Here is a 27,287-nt window from a genome sequence, read left to right on the forward strand (position 1 = left end):
GTTCATCAAGTTCTGCTTGGTGAACCAACAGAGCTGAAAACTCAAGATGGCTGCTTAGCATTTGTTTCAAGTCTGATCAGGAAAAGGAAGAACAGCTCAGCGTCTTAAGTGGAGCCGGTTTAGGAGACCTTGCAGTTTCCATCCTGGCTTTACCTTCTTTGGTTTTCCAGGATGTGTCTGGTTCCCAGTTTGACCAAGTTAAATGTGTGTGAAGCTAAGCAGTTTACAGTGATTGGATGGAGGCCGTTTGTGTTTGAGTGGATGTGATAAAATGAAATACATTTACAGTAAGCAGTTTAAAATGATAGGATTGTGTGTGTGTGTGTGTGTGTGTGTGTGTGAGCGCGTCAGTGGCGGTTTGGCTTTATTCCTGCCATGAAAACCTGCTGTTGCTCCGTCACGATGCACATCTTCACTGGAGGCCCTTTTGCCTCGAGGCAGAAAAGTCGAAACAAGTCACAGATTTTTTTAAGCCCTTAATCTGTAGTTTCTGCCAGGTTTCACTACCGTACAAAAACCCTGCACTGATTTTACATCTTTTAACCTTTCACTGCAAAAACACAGAATCTTACCGAGTATTTCTGGTCTAGTTTCTTGTGCAAATATCTTAGTACAATTGAAATAAAACAAAACTAACTCACAAGTAATTTTTCAACTACATATAGCAGCTTGTTGTAAATCAATAATTCCTTGATACTGATTAAAAACAATCTTGCTATTAGTGAAATAATCTGCCAGTGAAACAAACATGCTCTTTCATCAACATTACTAACTTAAAACAAGCTGCTACGTCTTGCAGAAAAGTTACTTTCATGTTAGTTTTCTTATTTGAAGTGCACCAAGATATTTGCACAAGAAACTAGAGAAAAAGAAACTTGATCATATTTTGTGTTTTTGCAGCGTTCCAGGTGGGAATCAAGCCTTTTCTGCGTAACAGAATTATCGCTCTGCTTTTCCTTTAGTTATTGGTGAAGAGAAAAACACAGCGCAGGCAGCTGGGAATCGTTCTCCAAACACAGGCTTCTGCTTTCGTGGAGGAATCAGTTGATTCAGAAATCCAAGAATCTGTTGCATAAACAGTTTGCTGGGACGGTGTTGGACCTGGCTGACGGATTTACATTTCAAATTGGTTCTTCTGAGAACGAAGCAGGCAGATAATAAAGCCTGTTTGTGTGAGTGTGCGCTCGGTTTAAAGGGAGGAATCCAATTAGCAAACTGTTGGCCTCTGGTCCGTTTGTCACCTGACGGCTCGACGTCCAGCAGAGAGGGCAACGGTTGGTCTGCAGCTGATCAAATACAGCTACAGTCAAGGTTAAAAGAAGTAAGTACACCCTCTTCCTTTTGGCTTTAAAATATCAGGATGTAATTTAATTCCGTTGTGGCTGAAACGATTATTGAAATAATTGTCAACTAATTTAGTAATCGATTGATCGATAACTGGATTATACAGACTGCAAATTAAAATTTAATTATATCAAAATGTAAATAAAACAAATATATTAAATTACATAAATAGATCAAATTAAAAATTAAATGTTACACACAAATAGGGGTGTCGCTGACAAAATGTGACTATTTTAATGAGTAAAAGTGCATTAAAAGACTTCAGAAAATCCAAATGAGATAGTTATATTGAAAATAAAATTATATTTAATTTAAAAAATGCAATAATAATAATAATAATAATAATCAGAACAAATTAAAATAAACACTACAATCGATAATTTAATTAAATTAATGTCAGTTCTGGATGGTACACACCGACAGGTTACTAAAATAAATATATATGGATACAGTGATGCTGTGTTCCGGGGTTCCTTACCTTTGAATTGGAAGGACAAAATGTAAAACATTACATATTAAACAGAGATAATAATTCATGAAGCTGCTTGAAGCATCAGCTGTTTCTCTCTTTGCTGCAGCTCTGAGTTGCTGATGGATGTGCTTCTGTTGGCATCTCCTCACCTGAACTCTGATAAATCATAAATCAAGAGTCAGAGCAGGCAGAAAAACAACACTTTTCTATTTTCCTGATCAGGAAGTCGAAGCAGAAAAGTGTCGGTTTAAGCCGAGCCGCGCTCTGCGGCTTCACTTTGGCAGAAAGGAAGAAGCAGAATCAAAGTCCTCCAAAGGCGCCGTGAGGACGGCTGCAGATTAGAGAGTCGATTCTGGATTATTTAACGGCCAAATTAAAATTCGCAGAGTAGATTTACAGCTCTGAAGTCTGACAGATTGATGTCCGCTGCGCTTCAGTCGCCCGCTGGATGAAAATGTGACAAAAGGAATCGGATCAGCTGGCCGGAACCAGAGCGACGCCGTCGCAGACGGTTCATCCACAGAAACACAAACCAAACGGGTTAAAGGGCCGGATGGAGTCAGGGAGGGTCAGAGGTCAGGGAGGGTCAGAGATCAGGGAGGGTCAGAGATGAAGGGAGGGTCAGAGGTCAAAACATCTGGAGGGTTGGGAAACCCACATCAAGACAACTTCCTTGATTAATGTCCACTTGTTTTGGTCCTAAGCAGAAAATTATTGCATTTATTTATTTATTTTTTTGCTGCATATTAAAATTACAGTACATCCAGTCAAATAATTCACCTCTGACCTTCCACTCAGGACAATCTAATGTTTTATTTCCAGCAGCGGAGTAAATTAACTATATCCCATTTCTTCGTCCAGTTGGATGTTCCAGCTTCACATTTCTCACTCTGAAAACAATCAAAACAGTTTCCCCATGTTTCTAAAAGAGAAAATCCATCAACTTTTCTTCTGTTTGGAGTTATAAAAACATTCTGAAAGCATAAAAAAAAAAAAGAGTTTTCTCACACAGAAAACAGAGACACGAACACCTGATCTTCATTTGCTCGCCCTGAGCAGGTAAATCTGTCCTCCATCATTTCTCTGCCCTTCACAGCCCTCTGCTGTCTCTTAGCAACGCCAGCGGCCGGATCAATGGAGCCACAGAGAGATGGATGAGTGGCCGAGAGGACAAAAAGAGGGAAGGAAGGGTGGGGATGCAAGGATGGAGCATGAAGAGGAGGCTTGAAATGTCACCATCTGATCTGTGCGCATGAGATTTTAAAGAGACAGGCTTCATTTCTGCACATGTGAGGCGACACGAGGAGGACAATATGGAGCTTATGTCCTCAGAAACAGAAACAAATCTGACGGCCTCCATGAGGAGGAAGGCACTTGCTCTTCATCATCACCAGCTGGGTGTGCATAAAAGCTCAAACATGCCCCCTCTTTAATTAAAACATGATTTAACGACCTACCTCCGTGTGGCACCAGTAGATCTGCTGCTGCTGCTGCAGCTGCGGCTGCAGGTCGTTCAGGCTCCGCAGCCTTCCAGCAGCCAGCCACGCCGTCTGAATGTAAATGCGTCTGTTTATTCTCCGGGTCCAAAGCCTCCAGAGCCGGAGCCGAAACCTCCTGGTCAGAGGAGCAGACGTAAAAACAGCCGGAGGAGACGCTGCCTGCAGATGCTAAAAAGCTGCTAACCCCGCAGACTGGGAGCGGGTCGGAGCGGAGGAGGACGCCGGGGCAGGTGGAGGACCGCGGGGGGTCCACAGAGCCAGAGTCAGCCCCGAGGCCGGTCGGACGTGTCCCGGAGGAGCTGCGAGGTCGGAGTCTGTCCTGGAGAAACCGTGGATGATCACCGGCGGCCACGGCTGTCAAACTGACCGGCGATAAACCACGACTTCCGGTTGTAATCTTTCACAAAAAAAAGCTGAGCAGAGATTTTTTTGTTGTTGTTTGTTGTGCAAAGAAACGAACGACATGGTAAAAATCACAATTAATCAATCAGTCTTTATTTGTTGAGCATTTTCTTACATAATAATGTGAGATAAAAACAGAAGGTAATATTGAGAAAACGAGCTAATCGAAGGTAAATATGGTCTCATGCGCACAAATAGGGGTGAATTACTTCCCAAAAAACTTAGAAATTTTGGGATTAATTTCAGAACTTTTCTTAAAAAAAAAAAAAAAAAAAAAAACATTTATGAACTCCTTAAGTTGAAAATGTGTGACTGTACAACTTTTTAAATTAAGAATGTTTTTTTTTCTAGAAAATTTCGAAGATTAACCTAAAAATTTGTGAATGTTTGGCGAAAATACTTTAAAAAAAAAAAACTACAATAAAAAATAAATATATATAGTACCAGGGAAACCCCGTACAGAAATATTTTTAAACTGGTGATTTTGATTTGAAGGATTGAGGAAACACAACTGTGTTAATTGCGAGTATGAAACACTAAAGGTGAACAAACAGTCTGAGATGCCTCAGAACAAATAAGCAAGAAATACAATTGCCAAAACTATACACATGCATACAAAGTTACAAAAAGGATAAAAAAAAGACATTTAGCGCACGTAAATTGCTTAAAATATACATAAAAACTACAAATATAACTTAAAATGGAGTAAATAGAAATAAACAATCTTATTCTTTATTTATTTTTTTAAAAAGGAAAACAAACAAACAAAAAAATCTTCACTTTGACCTGTAGGAACTGGAGAAGAAACATTAGTGGACAGCCCAGTTTGATTAGCAGTCTTAATAATCCAATAACTAAATAAAATCAGACATACAGAAAATCGTTTTTTGTTTGTTTGTTGTTTTTTTTTTTACTGAAACGCAGCTACGCAATAAATAAATAAGGTTTTAACTATATAAGTAAAAGATAAATAAAAATCAAATGAATGATACAAATATCTTATTTTAAAAAAATTGTCCAATTTATAGCAAGTCACTTTCATTTAGAAAGAAACGATCATATTTGTTGTATATTCTTTTGAGTGTTTTATTGTATTTTGTGTAAAATAGGTCTTGATCTGAATACATTAGAATAGCTAATTACTCTATTCAAAAATATAAAGTCATATTTTACACAGATTCATAATCCATCACAAGTACTTGTTTTGATGCTAATGATTTGAGACTGCTCATGAAAACCCAACATTCAGTTTCTTAAAAATTTTAGACAAATATAAAGATTTATTAATAAAGAAATGCAGTCACAGGGAAAACTGCTGATTTCACAGATGTGTGGCAGATAATCAGTGACACCCACAAATTATTACTGCTATAGGATATTGATGGAAAGTTGAGTGGAAGAAAAAAAGGGTCACTGATGGTCTCCATGCCACTGATGCAGTAATTCAGCAAAAAAATTCACTTGACTATTAACTTAAGAGAGAGAAAAAAATTGAAATACATCATGTTTTGTGTAAATAATCCATATACATTTTTGAATTTCAGTACTGAAACAAATACAATTTTATAGTTCAAATTACTGAGACAAATCTGCATATTTTTTCAATGATATGTGTTTTATTTGCTGGGTTTGATCAGTTCCTAATCGGACTCTTCCAAAACAAATAACAATTCTTGTTTTTTCCTTTTACTATTTACTGTACCTTAACTTTATGATCTTTTGTCGACATCTGCTGGACACATTGCGTTACTGCAGAGAATAACTTCCGTCAGGCATTGTTTAGGGCCACCTATCTTTTGCGACCGTTGGAAAGACGGACCCCGGCTTCGGAAAGCTTCAGGGAAACCTTTGAATGGATGATTTTTATCCGCTGAAATCTCAAACATCTAATTAACTACCCCGGTAAATATTTAATTTTGCACATCTTTAGTTTGTTTGGAGCCAAGCAAATGCTGTATGGAGGTAGAATGTAGCTGTTTTTCAGTGAAGCGGATGCATCTGGCAGAAAGTGGCGCTTCGTATGAAAAACGTAAAAATGGAGGTCAACTCGACTCAAACAGGCCGAGTTTCTATTAAAAACACTGTTTATATCTGCAGAGTTTGATTATAAAGCAGGGGTCTGTGCTAATGTGTATTAACTTTTTATTGGTGGAGTTACGGGCAGCTAAACATTAACAATGAGCTGAAAGTTTGCTAAAGGAGAAGCTAAAATAAGCCAGTTGTAGTCCAGAACCAGCGCCGGATTCAAAACCACGTCACTCAGACGAGTTCCCTTCACTCTGGATCAAATTACAAATCCCAAACGTTGTGCAAAATTCAATTAGTAGCTTTTAAGCTCCATAGTAACATATTTAAAAGTATGTAAAAGTAACATTTCTTTTCGCTTGCAGAAACAGCTGCCTTTATTTTTTTTTTGTAGTAAAGACCATTTAAACGTGTTTCGTGAGTTATGAAGATGTCCAGATGTTTGTGAAAGTTCTGGTTCTCAATGTTGGGCTCGGAGCCCACAGTGGGCCATAGCATGCCAGGCAAGGGGTCAGAAAAATCTTTTGTTTCCTCAAGAATCTTTAAAAAAAAAAACATATTAACCACCAAGCAAAATAACCCAATAACAAGAATTTAAAGCTTTTTAAATGTTTTTTTTCTTACTGTATTTGAATGAAGATGCCACAGACTGATGTTGTTTGACCATTACGTTGTTGTAATTTCAGTTTTAAAGTTTTTATTCTAATGCTTTTCTATTAATGGATTTATGGAATGTGGGTGGTTTTTGTTATCTTTTTGTTTATTAATCCTGTAGGAAAGCTATGTATAGGGAAGCATTTATAATTAGGGCCACAATCTGTGCAACTAGCATTGTATAAATCTGAGAAAGTTTGTAAACTGTCCGTGTTTCATTAGGTAATTTAGAAGTAACTCCAAATTTATGCAACCATTGACATTTTTTTAAGGTTTTGTTGGCTCTGGTGGCCTTTATTTGAAAGTAGTTTGACAGGAACAGGTTAATGAGAGAGGGAGAAGACATGTGGAAGATGTCGCCAGGCTGGGAATCGAACCTGTGACCACCGCCACGAGGACCAAGGCCTCAATACGTGGGTCGTTCTTTGCCTCTGCGCCACCACAGTACCCCCAACCATTGACGTTTTTATTTTATTTACTCAGTTTAATTTCTGTTATTTTCCCAGCAGGACTCTTGGCTAAACATAATTAAGCTGCTGTTTTTGTAACTAACTACATAAAACATCTTCCACTGCTGCTTTTCTTCCTGTTTATTCGTAGTTCTGGGCTGAGTGCTACGTTAGCCGGCACAGGACAACAGCGTGAGGAACCATGTTTCTCTACAACATCACCCTGCAGCGGGCCACCGGCATCACTCATGCCATTCATGGAAACTTCTCAGGTGAGCTTCCTCTGCATGTTTTTGCTTCCTGTTCAGTCGGGTTATTTGGCTGAGCTGCTTTCAGCACTTTTTGGCTGCAAACCGTCTTTGACTCATTTGCTCTTTAAAGTGGAAGAAGTGATTTTAAGATTTTTAGGGATCTTGGCGCAGGTTAAGTTTAATCCGTTTGTGTTTCGGTAGGAACCAAGATGCAGGAGATTGTTGTTTCCAGGGGAAAGATCCTGGAATTATTGCGTCCGGATGCGAACACGGGAAAGGTGCATACCCTCCTCACGATGGAAGTGTTTGGCATCGTCAGGTCCCTGATGGCCTTCAGGCTCACAGGAGGAACTAAAGGTATGTTGTCATGGAAACGCTAGCAGAAATTAAACAAGCATAAACTACCTGTGGCTTGAAGAAACCAGAAATTTGATCCCAAGTTGTGTCTTAAATAGTTCGTAGTTTCATTTAATAACATGTTTTTCATTTTGATTTGCAACACCAGTTTAGATAACTTCATAATTTTGACAGAATAGACTGTTTATTATCAAATATCAACATTCATTGAGGTTTTGCATCCATACCGCATACAAAACGGCACGTTTTCTTAAAACTCTGATGGCATTTACTGAACTATTAATGGGTTAATAACTGAGTTACTACATAAACACAATAATTTAATTTACGATATGGAGGAAGTATTAATAATGTCTATAAGTTAGACATCAGTGACAAATTGGAGTGCAGCCTGGCTTTTTGACTGAAGCAGGTTGATAACTGTCAATTTACTGAGAGCTGTCAAAAAACTTTGAGAGGGAATTTACTCCAAAGTAGAAAGATATAAAGTTTATAACTTTAAAATGCCTTCTTGTTTCCAGACAATAATCTGACAGCTTCTTATGTCACTTAATTCATTACTGAAAACAGCTGCTTTGAATTTCTTTTCTTCAGTAAAACCATCCACACAGAAGAGTGTGGTGGGTCTCTATGACAACACTGGGTAAATTATTGACTGACCAAAGTGTTGAAGATGTGATGAGTTTGTCATGTCTCTTCTCTGACATAAGAAGTGGAGAAACATTCAACTCTCTCTGATCTCAACACAGATGTAGTTGGGTCACCAGTCAGAGAAGGAGCTGCAGTGTGTGTGTAAGTGTGTGATCTGTGTTTGTTTCTGCAGATTACATCGTTGTGGGAAGCGACAGCGGCCGCATCGTCATCCTGGAGTACCACCCGTCCAAAAACCAGTTTGAGAAAGTTCACCAGGAAACGTTTGGGAAGAGCGGCTGCCGGCGCATCGTTCCCGGACAGTTTCTGGCCGTCGACCCAAAAGGAAGAGCTGTGATGATCGGTGGGTGGTGGTGTACTTTTCACGCAGTGTGTAAAGTTTAGAGATGTATCTGTCCTGATATCGGAGAAAAATTCTGCAAAATTCAAGCTGGGTTTTGTGACATTTTGCCTGATCCATAAGTGCAGCTCTATTAAGTCTAATTCTATGCTTTATTTTATTTTATTTTATTCTTAGAATTCTTAATTGCACCTTTTGAGCCATTAGAAAAAGGTTTGTTGCAGTTTATTTTTACATTTGACCAAAGTCAAGTAATGTTTTTTTTCCAGTGTCTGGCTGCTCTACTTCTGACTGAACAAATTAAAGTTGTTTTCTTTTTACATGTTCGACCAAGTTTGTGAAGCTACAGGTGTATTTAAGTGAGCTGTACTGGTGTAGAGTTAGTAAATACATTTAGAATATTATGTCTGTTTAAAAAAAAGAAACATTTTAAATCAATTCAGCTATTTTTCTGTATCGTTTCAGTATCAGCTGATACTAAATCTCAGACATCTGTATGTGAAGTGAAAGAAGAGCATCAGTGCATCTATTGTAAATGTATTAATGGTGGATGTCCTTCTCCTTCTCCCTGTAATGTGTGTTTTTTTCCCCTCTTTCTTCCAGGAGCGATAGAGAAGCAGAAGCTGGTCTACATCCTGAACAGAGACGCCGCTGCCAGGCTCACCATCTCATCTCCTCTGGAAGCTCACAAAGCGAACACGCTCGTTTATCACGTGGTCGGAGTCGACGTTGGCTTTGAGAATCCCATGTTTGCCTGTTTAGAAATGGACTATGAGGTGAGCTGACAGAAACCAGTTTGTATGTTCACACAGCTGGAGCTTTGGAGTGATGAGTTTATGTCTCTTCTCTGACTTGTCACTGGAGAAACATTTACCTTCTCTGACCGTAGAAAAATCTCACATCCAGGGTTGATTAGAAAAGAATCACAACCGTCAGGAATCCTGTTATTTATGTTTTTTGCTTTGCATTTTTATTTCCAGGAAGCCGATAACGACCCGACAGGAGAAGCTGCTGCAAACACACAGCAGACTCTGACCTTTTATGAGCTGGATCTGGGTCTGAACCACGTGGTCCGGAAGTACAGCGAGGCTTTGGAGGAGCATGGGAACTTCCTCATCACCGGTATGGATGTTTAAAACGTAACCAAAGATTCCTGTATTATACGTTTAACATTACTGTACAGTTGAGGCCATAGACAAATAATAAATACATTTGTTACATCTACGGTTGAGGCTACCAGTAACTCCCTGCTAACATACCCAACAAGCTAGCTAGCCTTTCTGCATCTATCATAGGCAAGTACAAATGTATCGCCTGTCAGCTGGACGAAGTTTAATTTCTGTTGCGATATAACTTTTAATTTTCATTCATAATGGTTTTAAAAAGTCTTAACCTTGAGTTGGTGAAAACTGCAGAAACCCTGTAAAACACAAAGATGCTTGAGAGCAGAAAAAAGCTTTTCTTGTGTAAAGGTAGCTGCCTTTCCACTGACCAAATAATTGCACAATTTAGAATTACAAAAATAAATTTGCTTATTGGAAGATGGCCGTCATAAACTAGTGTTTTTCTGACATTAGAGTTAGGCAGAGAAATGCTTCTTACCTTCATTGATGGATGGATTAAGTGGGTCAATTATTGACTGATCAAAGTGCTGAAGATGTGATGAGTTTGTCATGTCTCTTCTCTGATATAAGAAGTGGGGAAACATTCAACTCTCTCTGATCTCAGCACAGATTTCACCGTAACCAACACGGCGGCACCGTTTTATTCGTGTTTCCTGTGAAAATAAAGCTGTTGCTGTTTCTCCTTCCTCTCTGTTTAGTTCCCGGCGGTTCGGACGGACCCAGCGGCGTTCTGATCTGCTCTGAAAACTACATCACCTACAAGAACTTTGGGGATCAGCCCGACATCCGCTGTCCCATCCCCCGCCGCAGGGTGAGTCCTAGTGACCTCGTTGACGCTATGGTGCTGTCCTGTGGCTCTTCTGCCTCTGAGGAGCCAAACTGCTGCCACTGGGTAGAACTGCAGCTGGTTCTAATGCAGGGGTGGGCAACTCCAGGCCTGGAGGGCTGGTCTCCTGCAACTTTTAGATGTGTTTCAACTTGAACACACCGGAGTCAAATAACGAGGTTGTTAGCAGGACTCTGGAGAACCTGACTGCCCTTAGGAGGTGATTCAGCTGTTGGATTCAAGTGTGTTGGATCAGGGAGACATCTAAGAGTTGCAGGACACCGGCCCTCCAGGACCAGATTGTCCACCCCTGTTCTAATGTGTTTGTTTTTATCCTACAGAACGACCTGGATGACCCTGAGCGCGGCATGATCTTTGTCTGCTCAGCCACCCACAAAACCAAGTCCATGTTCTTCTTCCTGGCTCAGACCGAGCAGGGAGACATCTTCAAGGTCACCCTGGAGACCGACGAAGAAATGGTGAGTAAAAGCTTTTTTTCCTTTTATGATGGGTTTTCTGGTAATAAATGTTTCAGTAATTGCTGTGACACACAGTCACAATCATACAGTTATCTTAAAAAAAAAAAGTAAATAGTTCTTATCTTCACTTTTATTGTTGTCGTAACTGTACCCAAAATATTGTGATTAAACTTTTAAGTTCATATCATCTATCTCTATTTCCAGGTCACTGAAATCCGGCTTAAATACTTCGACACGATCCCCGTGGCAACAGCCATGTGCGTCCTGAAGACCGGCTTCCTGTTTGTGTCCTCAGAGTTTGGAAACCAGTAAGTTCTCCTCCTGGTTTAACTCAGTCATCCTTCGTTTCTGTCAGATCTCCCCAACCGATGAAACTCTGCCTCTGACTCCCTCAGTTATCTTTACCAAATCGCTCATTTGGGCGACGACGACGAGGAGCCGGAGTTCTCCTCGGCGATGCCGCTGGAGGAGGGAGACACCTTCTTCTTTCAGCCTCGGCCGCTCAAAAACTTGGTGCTGGTGGACGAACAGGAGAACCTTTCCCCCATCATGTCCTGTCAGGTCAGTCCGTCTAGTGTCACTCAGATTCATCAGGTCTGCTGGAGAAGATGAAGGAAAATAAATCTGTAATCTGTTTTTGCTATAGATTGCTGATTTGGCCAATGAAGACACGCCTCAGCTGTACGTTTCCTGTGGACGGGGCCCCAGGTCCACCCTGAGGGTTCTTCGCCACGGACTGGAGGTAAACCCCAACCTGCTACCGGGTCAGTACGGACCCTCACTCGCTCTGCCGGCTGAAGAACTGATGAGCTTTTCATGTCTCTTCTCTGATGAAAGCTGAAGAGTCTTTGAAATATTCTGATTTCAGCTTGAAGGCAAAGTGTTTTATATTAGGGCTGAAATGTTTAATCGGATCAATCAATTATTGAAATAATCCTCAACTAATTTAGTAATCAACTATACAGACTCAAACAAAGGCTAAATCCTCAGAGCAGTAATTAAATCAATATAATAGTAAATGTATATGTTTTGTATTTAAGGTTAAAAAATAATGTCTGTAAATATGTTCCACCCTGAACAATCTGTCTGTTTTACTTGGTCCAAGTCCTGTAAAAAAATCTCCTATTAAGCACCTTTTGTTTTCCAATTAATAACCAGTTAATCCAAAAATTAGTCAAGTTCTCCACTGTTTTAGGACTGAAACAATTAATCGTGATTAATCAATTAGTGACATAATCTATAATTTAGTAATCGATTAATTATTAGCTGGAGTATACAGACTCAGAAAAATACCATTTGCTGAAAACAACATATTTAGAGCGCTAATGAAAGCAAAAGTATAAGAAATAGGTTTTGCATTTAAGATGAAAACATCTCTTGTATTTTACCCCAAACTCACATTTTTAAAAATTCATCTGGTTCAAATTCATTAAATAAATGCTACATTGTTGCATTTTAGGCAATAAAATGATTATTTTCTTATTTAAAAAAGGAATTGAATTATTTGGTTATTTGCATCGTTTAATATCGTATCAAAAAAGTTTTGTGTTTAAATGAAAAATCAGCACAATGTGACAAAAGTATCCGATTATTTGTGAGAATAATCAATCCAATGAAATAATGACGTAATCGTTACTTGTTTTTATTCTACATCCTGGTAAAAACTGTCGATGCCAAAGCATTGAGACACACTTGTTCCTGTTCAGCACATTTCCTCCTGTTGCTCCATTTCTGTAATCATATCCAGCTCCCTGCTCATCCTCAGAGAGACCCAGAAAAAATATGAAGATCTGTTAGCAATTCATGACAAATTGTGAACAAGTTTGAGAAAACCGCAGTAAGCTTCTCTGTTGTCAGAAAAGTTATTTTGGCCAAAGAAAGTTCCTCCCTGCTGTGGAGCGTCACAGCTCAGCCAGGCCTGGACGTTTCCTAACTGGTGCTTTCATTTTTGATGCGCTCCATCAATAACACGTTAGGATCAATAGCACGTTTTTACATCGTTTTGATCAGAAGAGAGACCAAAGTAATGGAGGACACAAATAATTCAAAACTGCATCACTGCTGTTTAACAGAGTCGTTCTGTTTATCCTCACAGTTTAAATGCTTGTAATGTGTGGTCATCAAAGTGCCTGGCCTCTCTCATTATTATCTCATTAATGTGTCACGTTTTGGACAGTGGGTGAAGGAAAAGTGAAATGGGATGAACTGAGTGTATTTTCCTGTGTTCAGGTTTCAGAGATGGCTGTGTCTGAGCTGCCTGGTAACCCCAACGCCGTGTGGACCGTACGCCGACACGTGGAAGGTAACGGGCACACGGCAGAGATGCATCTCAAAGAATAAAGAAATTATAGCTGTTTATGGTCAAATACGAACATTTAGAGGTAGAAATAAATGCAGGACATTCCACATCAAGTGTTTTATTGTTTTTCTAGAGTGTCGGTTTTCAGTTCGACTCCATTCGTTTCTATTTATTGCTCCTTCAACTCTTTTCTATGACTTGTGAATCGCTCTTTCTTTCTATCTGATCGCAGGGCTTATACAGGTGCTTGAAATCCTTGAAAATTTTTGAATATCAGATGTTTTCAAGGTTTGGGAAGTGCTTTATATTCAAACTAGAATGTTTGTAATAACATCAACCTAACGTTTGATTTAAAGCCTAAATGTGGAAAACGTTATGATGGAACAAAATGTTTAAAGATAATAAAAAGAGACACATTTTTTCTTACAGTCTGAAGTTAAATTGGACCAAATTTCTCTTGTTTCAGGTCAGTTAGAATGACCAAAATAATCTTCATTTAATAAATTAGATTTTTTTTAAGCAACTTTCTCAGACCAGTCAGATGTATAGAAACGTAAAGTATAACATCTTGTTTTACTTTAGATTTACTTAGAATGTTGAAAACTATCATTACATATTATTAACAGTAATAAATAGTGAATTTAAGCTTTCTATTTTAGTTCATTTGTATTGTTTTTGTCTCCAAAGTGGTGATGGAAAAGATTGAAAACTTAGTTGAAAATGTTAGAAAAGTGCTTGATTTTCCTTGCCAACAGTGACCCCTGGTGGCCACAAATGAGACAAAACTGTCGTTTTAAATGAAGAAGGACTGAGGCTGTTTAAGCTGCAGGTTTTTGATCTTCCTCTGCTGCGCAGATGAGTTCGACGCTTACATCATCGTGTCTTTCGTCAACGCCACGCTGGTTCTGTCCATCGGAGAAACCGTGGAGGAAGTGACAGACTCCGGGTTTCTGGGAACGACGCCCACTCTGTCCTGCTCCCTGCTGGGCGAAGACGCCCTCGTGCAGGTGGGTGTTCACTGGACACCTGCAGACACAGCATGAGGATACTTTTACCCCTTGACCTCTGACCTTCTGTCTACAGTAACCAGTTTCTGCAGTGTGTAGAAGAGTGGAAACTGTTGCAATGGGCCTGTTTCTTCCCTGACGCGTTCAGGGATGGTGGTGTGAGGAGTTTGGAAGTGTTTCATCTTGTGTTTTTCTCGCTTCCTGCCTCGTGCAGGTTTACCCGGACGGCATTCGTCACATCCGAGCGGACAAACGTGTGAACGAGTGGAAAACTCCTGGGAAAAAAACCATCGTCCGCTGCGCCGTGAACCAGCGGCAGGTTGTCATCGCTCTGACCGGAGGAGAACTCGTCTACTTCGAGATGGACCCGGTAAGAAAATGGAAACGTTCTATTTTTACAATTTATTCAGCACTAACACTGTCTAAGGTTATGGATCAATTATTCTTTAATGCCCAGATTTAGCATTTTAAGAATTCTGACAGAAAAATAAGGACTGAACCTGATCTGAAGGATGATGATGCTGTTGTGAGGCGACGGCTGCTAGACGTATAGCTGTGTACCGAGAAAGTCCAAACAGTCCTGGACCGAAAGATTTAAGATTTAGATGAACTAAAACCAGGTTTTATTCCCACTAACATGTCTAAATAATGTAAAACCAAGACAATCTGTTTCATGACTGTTTGATTAGCAATAAGAAAGTTAATCTACTCCAACACTGTCCTGGGGAATGAAAAACTCCAGCATCTTTTGGGTATATAATACATTCAGAAAGCCTTCATTCCTCACCATGTTACGCCCATATATGGTGCTGCTTCCTGTTTCTGAAGTCCATGTCACAATCTGAGTGAATTTATAACTACTTGTCCTCATCCAAACATTAGAAATGTCTTTATTTGCATTTGTCCAACCAGGATGGTGTCAGCAGAAATGAACCACCTGCCTTAAAATAATCAGTTATTTAAAAACACTGCAGTCTGAAACATCTGGTATATAATAATATACAGACTAACTTCCAGAAAGAGGAATTTTGTCTTTAGAGCTGAAACTATTAATCAGATTAATCATGATGAATCTATTGTTGAAATAATCAGCTAATTTAGTAATTGTTAACTGGAGTATACACTCTAATTAGTCCAAAACTACACAAAAATATAATGCATGTTTTCATTTAACATACAAAAAATCATTCTTGTCAGAACGACTCAAGATGCAGTTTTAGCTTCGTCTGGTTCAAATTTTGCAAATGTATTAATCGGTTCACCCAAATACTAATCAACAGATCAGCCCTGTGCTTTATTGATGAGTCTAGCAGGAGGAGCTGAACTTCTCAAACGTTATCAGAAGAATCTTTTAGCTGCAGATGAATCCTTTTCTACCAGTGATGAAGCATTTATTAAAGAAATGCTGTGTTGTTTCATTTTGGGCAATAAAATGTTTATTATTTGAGAAAATAATTTATTTGCATCTTTTAATTTATTTCTAATTTTGTATATAAAGGGTTAAGTGGTTAATTGAAAAATCTGCTGAATGTGCCAATATTTTTTTTTAGTCTGATTAATCATCAGAATAATTGATTACCAAAATAATCGTTACTTGCAGGCCCAGTTGTCTTTGTTTGTCAGTGGGCGTAGCTGACCCCCTGCTGTTTTTCCTGCGTTCGCGGCTCATAACGCGCCTCTGCTTCGTCTGCAGTCGGGCCAGCTGAACGAATACACGGAGCGGAAGGAGATGTCTGCAGACGTGGTCTGCATGAGCCTGGCCAACGTCCCGCCTGGCGAGCAGCGCTCCCGCTTCCTGGCTGTGGGCCTGGTGGACAACACGGTCCGGATCATCTCCCTGGACCCGTCGGTACGACACAAACACCCGGGTTGGAGTGAAGCATCCTGTGGAGTGGCTCCGCGCTCTGGGAGGGTTTAAAGCTGATTTATTGTCTGTTCATCGAGGTGTGACTTAAGATGCATTATCCTCTTGGTTAAGGATGGTTTGCAGATGAAAGACGAAAGATCCAATGATTCAGTCAGATAGTTTAAGTGTTGATGTTTTCCAAACATCAGGATGCCTTCAGAAATTGTTCCAAAATGTTGGGCTTGAGTTTCCTGCAGGATGGATTGTGTTTTTCTGTCTTCTCAGGCCAGCAGTGTGTTTTTCTGTCTCATCAGTTCCTCCCTTCCCAACAGGAAAAGGGTTTATGTTGCATAAAGCTTCCCTGCCGACCCAAAATGAAGCACTTTAGGGATCAAAAGACTTTTATTCCGATCCAGCTGCATATTTCACTGCAAGTCAATTCCAGAGAGAAGTTTTTGTCATTCCATGAACTTTTTAGATTTTCTGGAACTGGCCTGGTTTGAAGTTTGACAGTTGGATGCAGAACATCATATTTGACTTGAAAAATAATTAGATGAACTGAGCAGATGTTGCTGTAAACTGCAGCCATTTTTTCCCCCTCAGTTTTATTTGTCCTAACGTGTAAACCTTCACCACCTCAGGACTGTCTGCAGCCGCTGAGCATGCAGGCACTTCCTGCTCAGCCGGAAAGCCTGTGCATCGTCGAGATGGGAGGCGTCGAGAAACAGGATGAAATCGGAGATAAAGGAACCATCGGCTTCCTCTACCTCAACATCGGCCTGCAGGTATTCCTTCTTAATTTATCCACATCCAGGATGGAAACCCAGCAGACATTGTTCTGTCAAGACCCTTAATTAGGGATAAAACAAAAGAATCAATTATTTAAGTAATCGTCAACTAATTATGTAATCGATTTGATCATTAACTGGAGAGCATACAGACTCAAAAAAGAAAAAAGGCCATTTGCTGAAACAACTCTCAAAGCAGTAATTGAGCCAAAATGAATTGAATTATTTTTATTTTTAATGCGTTTTCTTTTTTTCCTTTTTTTTTTACAGAATTCTCAGCAGACATGTTGAATCTTATGTTTTGTGCTTTGAATCTGAATAACGTGGTGACTGATCATTTGTTTAAATGTTTTTTATGTTCTTTCCTGTAGAACGGTGTTCTGCTCAGGACCGTGTTGGACCCGGTTACCGGTGACCTGTCGGATACCAGAACCCGGTACCTGGGGTCCCGTCCGGTCAAGCTGTTCAGAGTCCGAATGCAGGGACAGGAGGCCGTATGTCACTTTTATTTGTCACCACGAAACATTGAGCTGAAATATGTGAATGTTTTGCTAAAAATGTTTTTTTTAATCTCTGTGGAAAAGTGAGCTGTTTTGGTCTTCCTGGCAGGTTCTGGCCATGTCCAGCCGCTCGTGGCTCAGCTATTCCTATCAGTCCCGCTTCCATCTGACGCCGCTCTCTTATGAGACGCTGGAGTACGCGTCCGGCTTTGCCTCAGAGCAATGCCCTGAAGGCATCGTGGCCATCTCCACCAACACTCTGAGGTAGGATTCAGGTTTACCAGCAACCCATCAAATGCTAAATCATTTGGACTTGTTGTGGATCTTATTGAAACTTTTCATTTCTGTGGCTGCTAAGACTCTGACTATTGTCACGCAAAAAAATGCAAAAATATTTGATATGAAAACATTTTCCTCTAAACCTCCCACCTTGTGCAGTGGTTATTTTTACGAAAAGCTTAGAAAGACGTCATTGTTTGTTTTTACTTTTTCCAAAACAACAAAATAAATGGTGTTTACATTTTAAGGTGTTTTAGGCTCTTATGCTAAACAGGTTAGCATCCATGTTCTGCTTACATTTCGATAGCATTCTGAGTTTCATGTTAGCCATAAAGCATTTTTTTAATAGTTTTATCAATGTAACATCTGGTTAGACAGGAAAACCTTGAATTGTTTTTTAACCTTTCCGATTAATACAGAATTTCTAAAATTGATTAATTTACTTTCTGGCTAAGTGAAAACACATTTTTATTATTTCTCTGAACTTTATTATGATAAGAAGATAAAATCTGAGTACAAAGTCTGAATGCATTTCCATCACTAAATAATGTAACAATGAACAGATTGTTTTTATTATTATTATTGATTGGTTCATGCTGAGGTAAATCTAACCAGTTAAAAATTTCATCTTTCTCCCTGCAGGATTTTGGCTCTGGAGAAACTGGGGGCCGTCTTCAACCAGGTGGCGTTCCCTCTGCAGTACACGCCCCGGAAGTTTGTAATCCACCCGGAAACCAACAACCTCATCCTGATAGAGACCGACCACAACGCCTACACCGAGACGACCAAAGCTCAGAGGAAGCAGCAGATGGCTGAGGTGCGATGAGTTTCCCACTTATTTAAGACTCGACTGTTGACTTCTTTAGGATTTGTTTTTGTAACTTTGTGTTTCCTACTTCGATTATAATAATGACCAAGTCATGTGGTCATGACTGTGAAGCTGCAGCTAACATGAACAAATTGTTAGGAGTTATAAACATCACATAAAAATTCACTGGCTCATGATTTTATCTCGTGTTTCTCTATAAAACACGAGATAAAAACAGTTACTGAAGCGAGTCCAAGTCAAGTCTTTTATTTCTGACCGCAGTCCTCACCTCTCTGCCATCAAGTGAACCAAGTGAGGAGCAAAAACACAACGTTCTGTTTTTTAGGGTTTTTTTTATTCCAGATCCCTTTTTTTTTTTTAAAAGGTTTTGTTGGCTCTAGTGGCCAATAAAATCCTTTATTTGATCCTTTATTTGAAAGTAGTTCAACAGGAAAGAGGGCCATGAGAGAAGGGGAAGACATGCGGCAAATGTCACCAGGCTGGGAATCGAACCTGCAAGTTCATAGTCACCCAGTGTTACAAACTCAACAATTTTCTTGATATATTTAGCAAAATGTCAGACAAAAGAAATTGGTACTGGCCGAAATCAGAATCAGCAAATCAGACTTTTTAAAAATCTGTAATTGACAATCAGCCAGAAAAAAACAATCATTGTATGTCAGGTTTGTAAAAATCTCTGGTAACATTTTCTGTTATGTGGTTAAAAGTGAGGAGGTTTGACGGATGTTTGGTCTGGAAGTTTTTGTCGGATCGCTGTAATCCTCTGGTTCCCCTGCAGGAGATGGTGGAGGCGGCCGGTGAGGATGAGCGAGAGCTGGCTGCCGAGATGGCGGCGGCGTTCCTGAACGAGAACCTCCCTGAAGCCATTTTCGGCGCGCCCAAAGCTGGAGCGGGTCAGTGGGCTTCACTGGTGCGACTGGTTAACCCCATCCAGGGTTCCACTCTGGATCAGGTGCAGCTGGAGCAGAACGAAGCTGCCTTCAGGTGAGCAGGATGGAACGCATCCCGTCTCACTTTCCTCACCCGCCAGAATCCTTCTCACTGGTTTTCTTCTTCTTCCCCTTTCCCAGTGTGGCCGTGTGCCGCTTCCCCAACACCGGCGATGATTGGTACGTCCTGGTGGGAGTCGCCAGAGACATGATCCTCAACCCCAGATCTGCAGGCGGTGGTTTCATCTACACGTATCGCCTCACCGCCGAAGGGGAGAAGCTGGAGTTTGTGCACAAGGTGGGTTTGATAACTGGGAATGTGCTCACCTCCATAATTTAGCTCTCCATCTGGGATTCCTTCCCTCTGCCTGTGATGACAAATCTCCTGCCATGTGGTTAAATTGCTCCCCTCTCCTGATGTTTGACCCGGTCACCTCGAGTCCGCAGCAGCTGCTTCTGATGCAGCTGTCATCAGGCCGATCATGTCTGCTAGCTGTACATGTGGAAAAGATGGAGCGATGTGTTTTGGGATGAAGAAAAGGGAAAATCACTCCCATCTAAGTCTTGAAGGGGCAGTGTTACGTATTTTCCAGTTTCATAGTGGCATTTATAGCACAATCAATTAGAGCTGTAACGATCCATCGAATGATTCGAGTACCTTGATTATTCAAATGTGTTGCACCTGGATGATTATTTGTGTTGCACAACTAGGCCTGTTACAGTAATAGATTCTGCTGGACAACAAATTGTTCCAGAATTTATTGCGATAAATGATAATACTGTTGATTTGAGACCATTTTCAAGTAATATAATAATAATGTAAGAACACATTCTCAAAGATCAATAAACTTATCAACATTTAACACAGGAACTGGAAGACATTTTAAATATCCAAAATAAATAAACTTAACAAACGACAAATAAAATTCCATCCATCCATCCATTTTCTTCCGCTTATCCGGGGTCGGGTCGCGGGGGCAGCAGCTTCAGAAATAAATAAAATTAAATATCTTTAATCTTTGTAAATAAAATCGACGAGTTGAGACCAAATCATCAGGCTGTGGACTTTTATCATCCAGTTTTTGGTAGAAAGAGAAGAAAGAAAAGCTATAAATCATGCAAATGGAAATTATTGAGCTTTTAATGATTTTAATAGTTTTAATTTATCATGTGATTAATTGATTTATTGCTTATAGCTACAGATCTGTGAGCACCGCTGTCACTTCTACCAATCAGCTGTTAATGGATGCGAAGTGCTGTTAGCAGGGTGATTAAATGTTTTCTTTAAAAAAGGACAAAATATTTTACTGCCATTTTTTCTTTTACATTGGACCTTAAATATATACTACAGAATGACACAATTTTTATTTGATTACTTGATTAACCATCTGAATAATTGATTACTCGATTACTATAATAATTGTTTACTACATACAGCCCTACAGTCGAGTAACTTGTTGCCTTCAATTGTTATAAAATACAATAAATATGTTAAATATGACTTAAAAGAAATGTGACTTAGGAAATTAATTCCTTGAAATTGGGCCTCTGTCTCTTTAAGAAACTCCTGCTCTTTGTGAAACTCTGGCTTCAGGAAGTCATCACAACATGGCTCCTCTAACAGCGTTTCACTGAGGAGAAGCTTGTATAAAATTAGCTGATGTGCAGATCCATCAGGTGTTTGCTAATTGCTGCCGGCTAGTCTGAAGGAGCTGACTGGGGGAGTAGCAGGGAGGGCTGCTCTGCGAGTTAGAAACTTGAAAGCTGCAGCTCAGAGGAGGAGGCGGAGCTACGTCCAGCCAGGCATTTCCCACAGCTGAATGGTTGCCATGGAGATTAAAGGATTTCTCAAACATGCATGAAAAAATTATGGCAACATTTTAGGTATGTTTTTGACAAGGGAATAACATGACATAAAAAGCTCAAAAAAGTCAGTTTTACATAACACTGCCCCTTTAATGGTGGCAGAGAATCCCGCAGCATCCCGACTGATTTGGGCATTTCCCCAGAAACCGGATCAGGGCGGAGGGGATCAGCGTGAAACAGCACTTTTGTCACCTGACGTGACTGATGAGTCGGCGTATTTCAGAGCCGCATCAGCCGCTTCTTTTCACGGAGCTGCAGGACTTTCCCAACCACTTCGCCGGATCCCACGGTCGCTCCGCCCGATCACACAGATCCAGTTTGGACTTTTCATCCAGAAAACTCTGAGCTGAAATAAGTCGTTGGATGAAACGTGGTGACAGACGCCTCGGCAGACTCTCATGGATATTTGTGGTCTAGCAAAGCAAATAGCTTCCGGTCTGCTGGTGCTGAACGAAACCTGAGGAGAAAGATCCAGGTGTTTCAGATTTTTCCACTCTGCAGCATTTTTACTTTATTTCTTTACAGGACAGGTTCTTGATTCCCTTCTCTGATTCCCTGTCATCAACTTTATTATTTTGGGGGTTTTTTTGCACGCAAACATCACATCTGGGAAGTTTCCTGTGAGAAAATCTGTTGGTGCATATTTTTAACCTTTTATTAAAACTTGTTCTGCATTATGAGTTAATTTTGTCTTCATTCAAGTGCACTAAGATATTTGCACTAGAAACTTGATCAAAATTCTCTGAGCATGCTCAGTTGAATAAGTAGAGTATATCTGTGACTCCTGTTGAAAACTGCAGTCGATCAGTTGGTTTCATTAACACCAAACTTTGTTCCAAATGTTATTGAGGGATCAGTGAGTTCAGACCAGCGGCAGGTCTCCAGTAGCTCAGACTTCCTAAATCCCGATCTGGGAATCTTTCACTCCTGTGTGTGTGAGGTGGAGCAGATCTGTAAACGTTCTGGATGAGAGTCGCCTCAGAAAGAAAAGCTAGCTCATTTCAGCCTGATGTGGAGATGACAAAATACTTAGCAGGAATAAAAAACACTTTAGACAAACCAATAAATGTTTAAATCTGGACATATGACACAAAGGAACTCGTATCAGTCCTCCTGTGCTGATTCTCCCTGAACTCTGTGTTTCCAGACTCCGGTGGAGGACGTGCCGCTCGCCATCGCACCGTTCCAGGGACGCATCCTGGTCGGAGTCGGAAAACTGCTGAGAATCTACGACATGGGCAAGAAGAAGCTGCTGCGCAAGTGTGAGAACAAGGTAAAAGAAACGGTTTCCTGTAAAATAAATAAAAATGTCCTGAGCTTTAAGCCTCAGCTGGTTCTGTGGAAGAAGGTCATGTGGTCTGATTAGTGGAGACGCACCGATCCACTTCTTTAGTATCGGCAGGTACAGAAAAAACAGCTAAATGAAAGTGTTTTATTTTTAAACACAAACATACATTTACTGAATTACAAGTTTATCTAATAACAGTGGGCCAGTACCTCACACTTAAATACACCAATAGTGTCACAAGTTTGGTGAAAAATGTAAAAATAACTTTTAATTTGTCACTGCAGTTAGGAGTTTAACAGCCAATAGAAAATTAACGGTAAAGAAACTGACAAAAGCAACAGGTGGTATAAATAAACTGCAACAAATCATCTTTCAGATGGTTCTGAAAGGGCAATTAGGAATTCAAAATATAACGTAAAGTTAGTAAAGCATGACTTCGCTCAGAGCACTAAATGTAGAGTTAGATTTAATAGATCCGCCCTTATGGATCGGACTCATTTTCACACAATCTAGAATTTTTTCCAATATCAGGACTGATACAGATATTAATACTGGATCGGTGCGTCTCCACTGATTTCTTCTCTTGCTCGGTGATTTGCTTGTCAGAGTCAGAAGGGAAGCAGATGAAGTTGTGACCTTTCTTGTTTTACAGGCTGTGAGTTTTTGAGCCTTTAGTTTTAACTCCATGTCCAACTTTAGTAAATCCAAACCTTTTTCCCTCTGATTGTTTATAAAAACCACAGCAGGTGTGTGTTGCTTGATCGTTCCCACCTGGAACAAGAACGAGTGAAGTAAATCCTTAAAAGACCAAAATGAATGTTACGTTGTTGAACATGAAATGTGGATGGAAACTTCTGACCACAGCTGTACGTTCATTCCTTACAGTCCTGATGAAATCAGTAATTTACGGTTTTCTCTGATGCCTCCCACCGACTGAAAGCGCGTCGGAGGTGGAACCCGGAGGCCTTGGTTGAGACGTCGAGGCGTCTCTCTGTGCAGCTGCCTCTCAGCTCGCCCACGACTAATTGATTTGTCTGTGAGAAGACTGCTGGTGCCAAAAGCGGCTCTGAAATACGTCGACTCATCAGTCACATCAGATGAAAAAAGTTCTGATTCACGCCGATCCCCTCCGCCCTGATACGGTTTCTGGAGAAATGTCCAAATCAGCTCTGAATAATAACTCAGCTTTTACATTAATTTCAAAGCTGCTGCCGAAATAAGAGATTAAAAAACACACTTACTTTGAAATGTTCGTCCTAGCTGATCATTAAGGCGCTTTGGTCATGTTTTCCCCTGCGTGTTTCTCTGCACAATAGATTGAAGTGATTAGTAGTTTGATCAATGCTGTGGAAAGCATTTCCGCCTTGTAAATGTATTTATTTTTCAGTTTAGGTCTGTAAATCTTCAATTCTGAGTTGATATAAAATGTTGTAGATGCTTTATTAAAGCATTAATTATGATTAATCACAAAGTTCAGTTTACAAATCTAAATTCAAAAATCAATAATATAGAACCTATCTGACAACATGAAGTAGATTAAACTACTATAAACTGATTATTCCATTTGAGAAAAAGAGGAATAAAGGTCTAATCTAATTAAAATGTCCCTAATATGCAGCATAGTATCCTCAGTAGAACAACATAAAAATATATTAAAACTCGAATTTTGGAAACTTGTGGCAACAGAACCAAAACTGGTTTCATACCACTTAGTTTTACACTTCACTCAGTTTACAGCAGATTAAAGTGTTGGTAGCTTCAGTCTGCAGAGTCTGAGTTCTGTACATGAACTTTGTTGGAGTTGAAGTTTAAACTGCTGTCAAAAAGTGCAAATTTTCTTCAGTGTGTTTGCGAATATTTCAGGATGCACACAAGCCGCCATTTTTATCCAATCAAGATGCATTTTGTTCACATTGAGCCCTCATGAATGCTGGAAGTCCCACCATCTGCATAATTACATTTTTGCTCTTGCTTCGTCCTGCAGCACGTTCCCAACCTGGTGACGGGCATCTACACCATCGGCCAGCGCGTCATCGTGTCCGACGTCCAGGAGAGCCTGTTCTGGGTCCGGTACCGGCGCAACGAGAACCAACTGATCATCTTCGCCGACGATACGTACCCCCGCTGGGTGACGACGGCCTGTCTGCTCGACTACGACACCATGGCTTCTGCCGACAAGTTTGGCAACATCAGCATCGTAAGTGCAACGATACGGACATGTTGGAACAGGAGGCTCTTCTTCTCTTCCTCTTGTTTCTTTTTTTTCTCCTCTTTCCTGAAGCAAACAGCTGATTATATGAACACAATGCTTTGAAATAATTCTCATTAATTAAGCTGTTGCTGCAGCTTTGTAGCATTCGTTTCAGCTAACCACGTTGGCAGGGCCGTGCAGAGACCACTAAAGGGGCAGGTGCTCAAAAAAAAAAAAGGCACATCCAACAGTATTTTAGGACAGAATATTAACAAAGCCTCTCAGCTTTCAAAGTTTAATAAATAATGGTAAATTACAAAATTGTGAGATATACAATCAACGCTGAGGAGAATCTCTATATAGAGCGTACAACTATGCATATGTAAGATATTTTATTAGTAATTTCTTTTTGCAGGTCTATTTTGTTATAGGAAAGTATTACAATATTCAAACCCGCAATTTAGCAAGATATGTAAATCAGAGCTGGACAACCAGACATATTTTGTCTTTACAGAATTACACTATTAAAAATATAAACAAGGGCTCAATGCAACCTTTTAGTGACTGTAATCTATAAAAAGATCTGCCTGTTTGCTGCAGTGGAGATGAAGACGGTCCATTCAGGAAAGCAGAGCTGCATCAAACTTTAACATGGAACTGCAGAAAAAAAAAAAAACAAAAGCAAATATTTAATTGTTAATGTCACCATGAGAAAAGCTACTGAGTTTTGCTTAAAAAACTTTTTTAAACATTTAAATCACATTCGTTTCATGAAGTGACTTTTTTTTTTTTGCAAAACAAACTTATTTGTGCATGTCAGAAAACTTTTCTTAATATTCTAAGGTTTTGTTTGTGACTCAAAGTTTTGCTTGTGATTCTCACATGACGTCTTGAGCAGGACCCAAAATTGCAATAAAAGATTTATGATGTGTGAAAATAAAAGTTTATGTTTGGTAAATAACTTTTTATGTTCACAAGACAAAAATTTGTATTTAATTAGAAGGTTTTTTTAAACAAGACAATTTGTTTTTTAAAAAAGGAATCATTACGATTCCAAAAGTTTTGATTACAGTTTTATTTTACTTAACTGAGGTTAGTTTTTCCCCCCATTGAATAATTGGGAAACAAAATTAACTTCATACTCTGTGAACCAGACCCTAAACTTAGAGTCTGGGTTGAGTTTTTTTCCCTTCATTATGACAAACTTTTATTACATTCATTATATCTATCCTGGTAATTCAGGGTGAGTTATTTTTAATTCTAAATGAATATCCTTGTTGGACTGTTATTTAAGTGTTATTCTCCTTCAAGACACATTTATCTAACGCTAGAATAAATGAAATGTACGTTATGCAGCAAAGGAAATTAGAAGATCGGACATATATCCATTATGGAGATGATAAGTTTTGGACGGGTGATGTGCCCTTATTGCATAAGCGATACTGAAGAATGACTGATATCATTAACGATACAGGGAAGAAGCTTTTAGTTATCTTGCTTTGCTAGCAATCCGTTAGCTAGCAGCTAGCTAATAGCACAACAACAACAGCCTAACGTCTGTATGATAAAAATAGTGAATCGATAGATAAGAACAGTTTCTCCTCACCTGGCTGTCTCCTCCCCTCAGTAGTTCTTCAGAGAAAGGCAGACGCAGAGGCCTGTCAGTGTCTGTTGTATTTCATTACCTCTCTGCTTAAACCGCGACTCCGAGCTGAAGCAGAAACGATACGTTCAATGTTTTCCGTCATCTGACAAGTAGCTAGTCTACTCCACTTTATTCACCAAAAACGTTTTTTTTAATTCACCAAAAATTGTTCTGTAATCTGGAACGTTCGCTACGTTGAGCTCCAGTTAGCCGCTTTATCTCACTGTGAGAGAGGCAACTGGGTCATGCGTCGCGAGAAAAAGGTCAAAGGTAACAAGGTGACCGGAGGGCTTATTAGGTTGTACAAAAAAAATTAAATAATAATAATAATTTTAGTACATGTTATGTGTCACAAGAGGGCTTAGAAAATAATAATACAAAAAAAATTTAAAAAAATAAAAATTGACCAAAAGGGCACTTGGGGGCAAGGAGCAAAAAGGGCTTGTGCTCAAGCCCCCCCAGCCCCCCCGTCTGCACGTGCCTGCACGTTGGACCATTTTAGGGCTTTTTCCTTGACCTTTCCGTGTGCGATCCATACATTCCTACACTGTAATTCAAGACCTGGTGTCTGTAGAAACAGTTCCAACATGTGTGGTACTAAATTCAACTGCAGTCCAGATATAAAACGTATCCCTCATGTGAGTTCTTCTAAGAACCCGAACCATCTGGAGTCCTGTGGGGGTTTAACGAGATGAGAAGACAAACTCATCTTATTTCTGTGGTTTGTTTTCCCAGGTGCGTCTTCCTCCCAACACCAGTGATGATGTGGATGAAGACCCCACAGGAAACAAGGCCCTGTGGGATCGAGGTCTCCTGAACGGAGCATCACAGAAGGTAAGAAAGAAAAACTCCTTCACCAATCGAGTCTCTTTTATGCAACGGAGTCTCAAGACCAAGCTAAGAAAATTAAAAAATAAATACAATTATGAGAATAATGTCAAAATAAT

General features: G+C 39.8%; 2 protein-coding genes across 2 annotated transcripts in view; one reads left to right on the plus strand and one right to left on the minus strand.

Moving 5' to 3' along the window:
• Window positions 1-6,854, minus strand: part of LOC108166352 (uncharacterized) — a 26,519-nt gene extending 19,665 nt beyond the window's left edge. Inside the window, exons 1-2 of the mRNA XM_017305179.1 lie at window positions 6,810-6,854; window positions 3,274-3,712 (exon numbers count right to left, since the gene is read on the minus strand). Coding sequence (XP_017160668.1) covers window positions 3,274-3,712; window positions 6,810-6,854 — 484 coding nt within the window. The remainder of the gene's footprint in view (window positions 1-3,273; window positions 3,713-6,809) is intronic.
• The window catches only part of sf3b3 (splicing factor 3b, subunit 3), a 26,916-nt gene continuing 4,931 nt past the window's right edge, over window positions 5,303-27,287 (plus strand). Inside the window, exons 1-24 of the mRNA XM_008412567.2 lie at window positions 5,303-5,619; window positions 6,997-7,117; window positions 7,298-7,453; window positions 8,277-8,447; window positions 9,048-9,220; window positions 9,425-9,566; window positions 10,267-10,379; window positions 10,736-10,873; window positions 11,078-11,181; window positions 11,269-11,434; window positions 11,520-11,615; window positions 13,103-13,175; window positions 14,028-14,179; window positions 14,394-14,549; window positions 15,873-16,028; window positions 16,667-16,810; window positions 17,185-17,307; window positions 17,423-17,577; window positions 18,235-18,409; window positions 19,200-19,405; window positions 19,492-19,648; window positions 22,364-22,489; window positions 24,489-24,701; window positions 27,076-27,174. Of these exons, the coding sequence (XP_008410789.1) occupies window positions 7,048-7,117; window positions 7,298-7,453; window positions 8,277-8,447; window positions 9,048-9,220; window positions 9,425-9,566; window positions 10,267-10,379; window positions 10,736-10,873; window positions 11,078-11,181; window positions 11,269-11,434; window positions 11,520-11,615; window positions 13,103-13,175; window positions 14,028-14,179; window positions 14,394-14,549; window positions 15,873-16,028; window positions 16,667-16,810; window positions 17,185-17,307; window positions 17,423-17,577; window positions 18,235-18,409; window positions 19,200-19,405; window positions 19,492-19,648; window positions 22,364-22,489; window positions 24,489-24,701; window positions 27,076-27,174 (3,264 nt within the window). The 5' untranslated portion in view covers window positions 5,303-5,619; window positions 6,997-7,047. The remainder of the gene's footprint in view (window positions 5,620-6,996; window positions 7,118-7,297; window positions 7,454-8,276; window positions 8,448-9,047; window positions 9,221-9,424; window positions 9,567-10,266; window positions 10,380-10,735; window positions 10,874-11,077; window positions 11,182-11,268; window positions 11,435-11,519; window positions 11,616-13,102; window positions 13,176-14,027; window positions 14,180-14,393; window positions 14,550-15,872; window positions 16,029-16,666; window positions 16,811-17,184; window positions 17,308-17,422; window positions 17,578-18,234; window positions 18,410-19,199; window positions 19,406-19,491; window positions 19,649-22,363; window positions 22,490-24,488; window positions 24,702-27,075; window positions 27,175-27,287) is intronic.

The sequence above is a fragment of the Poecilia reticulata genome, linkage group LG6 (genome assembly GCF_000633615.1).
Source record: "Poecilia reticulata strain Guanapo linkage group LG6, Guppy_female_1.0+MT, whole genome shotgun sequence".
Classification (NCBI taxonomy): domain Eukaryota; kingdom Metazoa; phylum Chordata; class Actinopteri; order Cyprinodontiformes; family Poeciliidae; genus Poecilia; species Poecilia reticulata.